This window comes from Rutidosis leptorrhynchoides, chromosome 3 (assembly GCF_046630445.1).
Source record: "Rutidosis leptorrhynchoides isolate AG116_Rl617_1_P2 chromosome 3, CSIRO_AGI_Rlap_v1, whole genome shotgun sequence".
NCBI classification, from domain to species: domain Eukaryota; kingdom Viridiplantae; phylum Streptophyta; class Magnoliopsida; order Asterales; family Asteraceae; genus Rutidosis; species Rutidosis leptorrhynchoides.
Window position 1 is genome coordinate 232,792,864 of NC_092335.1, and position 4,163 is coordinate 232,797,026.

General features: G+C 34.9%; 1 protein-coding gene across 1 annotated transcript; it reads right to left on the bottom strand.

Annotated features, from left to right (window-relative positions):
- Positions 1-1,345: 1,345 nt before the first annotated feature.
- Positions 1,346-3,449, bottom strand: LOC139897278 (UDP-glucuronate 4-epimerase 3-like). The gene has a single exon (XM_071879975.1). It carries the CDS (start codon positions 2,992-2,994, stop codon positions 1,690-1,692), a length of 1,305 nt encoding a protein of 434 aa, XP_071736076.1. The 5' UTR covers positions 2,995-3,449; the 3' UTR covers positions 1,346-1,689.
- Between the last annotated feature and the right edge of the window lie 714 nt (positions 3,450-4,163).

Below are 4,163 nucleotides of genomic sequence, written 5' to 3' on the forward strand. Positions count from 1 at the left end.
CGTGTATGTGCTTAAAACATTGATCTGGCATTCTAAAAAAACACACACAACAAACAAACAGTTTTGTTTGTTTTATTGTTTACATCCTCCAAATTGATCTATGATCTTGCTCTCCCTTATTTATAAAAGTATAATGTTGCGTGTGCCTAAAAAATCTGATTGTTACATATACTGAAATCTGATTGTTACATACTTACACATAGTAAAATCATTGATGAAAAAAAGAACTAGTGAAATTCATGTTGTATGATTAGTTTAGACCTACTGTATTATTATCAGAAATGGTTGCAGTTTAATCAAGATAGGTACATCCGAGTAAAAATATTCCCTTTATCCGGGGAAAACCTAATTCATTTAAGCTTGTGACTCTGACTATATTATTTTAGACATATTTATACCATAAACATTACATGATAATGTTTACAAGTAACAATAGCCAAAAACAAAATTCATATTCATATTCAAAACTATAAGCCATGATAAGTCGAAGTAAGGGCTTAGATCCAAAATGCAAGAGAAGGATTCAGCATTAACATGCACCACCATGATTCTAAGGCAAATGCTGACATCAATGGAATAAAAGAGACAAAACTTAATCAAGAAATAATACCCAAGACCACAACTATATGTGTTTTATTTGTTCAAGGTCAAACTCAAGTCAAAGCTATGAACAAAGATCAGCTTCTATATATCTATATAGGCCATTACCAAGATAGCTAAGTAATATGAATTCTGCAACACAAAAAAGTCCAACTTCCTTTAAGAAAATCAATATCCAGCCTATTGATATTGGGTTCCAACAATGTTGAAGTCAAACTAATTACATCTATCTATCAACACATTATTATGCAACCATCTCAAGATAGATAGCCTAGTGGGTTAGACATTGTTTTCTCACTAAAGATATCATGTTCAAATCTCATTTTTCTTAAGAGCAGTTTGGGATCACTCAGGGGGACTAAACCACCCACACGATCATCTCTCGCAGTTGCATAACCCGCCCCCAATCCAACTGCTGCCGTGGAGGAAACTCGGACCAATCCGAGGACATGTCCAATAAAACCCCTCTCCCCGCTGCCCCTGCAACATGTGCGAAAGGCGACCTTGGGTGGATTTCAAGGTCAGGGATAGCATGTTCAAACCACATTAATAGTATATCTAAGTAGTTCAGTTCCTTATCCATTTACCAGTATATAAACACGTTATTGTGCATACATACAAATGCAACTAAAATTTAGAGCATTCACATACATCATCTGGCTACACAACAAATTCAAGTCAATTGAAGATTTCAACAAATAAGAAAGAAATCAAACTTGAATCAAATAACTCATAGCATCGTCTGTCTATTATTATTAAAAGTCAATTTTGAACAAGAAAGTTTTAACCTTTTGTATTCTATTTATTTGGATTCCTAAAATGATACAACCAAATAAAGCAAATTTCGTCTCTGTTACGAATTTTACAACAATGAAATTACAACAATTACATTTCCACAAGTAAAACACATATTCTACATATCTTCTGGTACATATCACAAAAATCGAAATTTCTTTCCCTTTGCAGCTCACGTTATCATGATTTCGATATCAAAACAAGATCATGCAGATGAACATAAACAATAATGCAAAGAATTTAAGAACAACGTTACCAAATCTTTTGAAGATTCCATCCACGTGTAACAAAGATTCAGTGATCGTTCTTCTTACCCAAACCATAATAACCAACATACCACCTCACAAACTTCTTCAACCCCGTTTGAAGATCCGTTGTTGGCTTATAACCAAACTCCTTTTGAGCAAAACTAATATTCGCATGAGTAAATGGAACATCACCATTTCTAGGCAACTTTGTTACCACTCTTTTCGCTTTCACTTTCAATAACCTTTCCAAAATACTCACTAAATCCGATACAGGAACCGGTGAAGTATTCCCCAAATTAAAAACCCTCAGTTGTGCATTACCCTTTTTCTTCCCACCACTTCCTGTACTTTTTTCAGCAGTATCTAAAGCACCCAAACAACCCTTTACAATATCGTCAATGTACGTAAAATCACGAGCAACTGTTACATGATTCGCACCTTCGAAAATGGGAATCGATTTACCTTTCAATATATCTTTAGTGAAAAAGAAATAAGCCATATCTGGTCTACCCCAAGGTCCATAAACAGTAAAGAACCTTAAACCAGTTAAAGATAAACCATATATATGATTATAAGTGTGTGCAATTTCTTCACCAGCCTTTTTCGTAGCGGCGTATAAGCTCGCGGGCTGATCGGTTCGATCTTTTTCAGAAAAGGGTATTTTAGTATTTAATCCATAAACAGAACTAGATGATGCCCAAACAATAGCAGGTTGTGGATTAGCACTTTTGCATACTTCAAGAAGATTAACTAAACCAGCAATATTACTATGAACATATGAACTAGGGTTCTCCATTGCATATCTAACACCAGCTTGAGCAGCTAAATGCATAACATGAGTAAAAGGGACTACCTCAAAAAGTTTCTTGAGCAAAACGTCGTCGTTTATGTCACCTTCCACAATGAAAATCCCACTTCTTTCAAGTAAAGCCTGTCTAGCTCTTTTCAATGATGGGTCATAGTAATTGTTGAAATTATCAAGACCCAAGACACCATCACCACGGCGTTTCAAGGCGGCGCTGACATGAGTTCCGACAAACCCGGCTGCTCCGGTGACCAAGACTGAGAACCCATTATGTGAACGGATCTTGGCAGATGATTTGACCCGTTTTTCCCATCCGGGTCCACCCCAAGATTTGGTTTTTAAGGATCTTCTATTGAGATCTGAGGGTATTGAGGTTTGTTGTGAGGTGGGTGGTGGTGATTCATAGAAAAAAACAATGATTAAACCCAAGAAAACAAAGCTCCAAAATGTCAGTTTTGCTAAAGATGAATAATGCCATCTGGGTTTATTAAAGTATTGTGATTTCTCCATCTTTAATTTCCCAGGTGTTGATGGAATGTTATTCATTAAGATATGAAAATTACCCCACTCTTATTTATCCCTAATTTTTTTAAAGAAATTTGTGGGTATGAAAAAAAATTCGATCTTTATAGTAAAAGGATGGAACACCCAACTATTATACTTGCCTAATTGTTACAAGAAACTTAAAAGTATAAAGAAAGAATGAATCTTTAAAAGAAAAATGAGTGGTGGTAATATGAAATTGATGAACAAGATGATGATGATGATGAAAAAGATAAAGAAGAACAGAGGGTTCTTTCACTTTATGTTTGTTTTATTTATGGGGGAATCTTCTTGTTTCTTGGAGAGATTGATTGTTTACTTTTGGGGTTTCCTTGGTTCTTACACAGATTGATTGTAAAAATGGTGATGAGTTATGAAAGAGAGTGATTAACTAAAAAGAATTGAGTTGGAAGGATCTTGAAATGAATGAATGTTAATGGTGATTTAGTGTGGACTAATTACCGTTTGTCAAAGTCAATAGTGATGCGTAAAATAATTGGTTTCAATTTAAGGAAGGGAGATATAAAATAAAATAAAATAAAAATAAAAATAAATAGACCTCTTTGTGGTTTATTTATTTTTTTAATGCTAAACGTACTCGGCTATGTTTAAAAATAATATAATTTTTGCTTTTAATTTCTTCTTTCAGCTTGAAAAATATGTCGAAAGTTAGTATTATGAAATATAAATATCAAATTTAAATTAAAAAAAAGTGCAACTTAGAATTATTTTTCACTAAGATTTTTTTCAAATTTGATGGAGAACCATTTACTACGAAGATGGTTCTATCTTCAAGATCCTTTACAATGTAGAGGATGATGTTGGAGTTAGTGCAGATGTTTTTGAGTCTAATGTGGTCGATGGGGGAGGCTGAGAATGATACAAGGGTTATTGGGGCTGGCTGGTTTGAGGGATGTTACTGATGTGGCTGTTAATGAATCAGCTTCTGATTCTGCTGCTACGAAGTGGAACTACCCTGGAGTTGTTGCTTTGGTTTCAGGTTCACGAAGGACTAATGGGGCGGGTAGCGTTAATCTGGGTGTCAGCGGCACCGAGTCGGGTCTTGAACAGTGGTTAAAGGTGAAAGGAGTTCAGATGGTTGGTGATAATTCGAGGGACGAGTGTGGTGTGAATTTTAGTCCTTATAATGTACAATATATGGAGATTGAAAT

What these genes read in the sequence shown, in the direction of transcription:
- LOC139897278 (XM_071879975.1), bottom strand. Translation starts at nt 2,994, where the DNA reads ATGAATAACATTCCATCAACACCTGGGAAATTAAAGATGGAGAAATCA.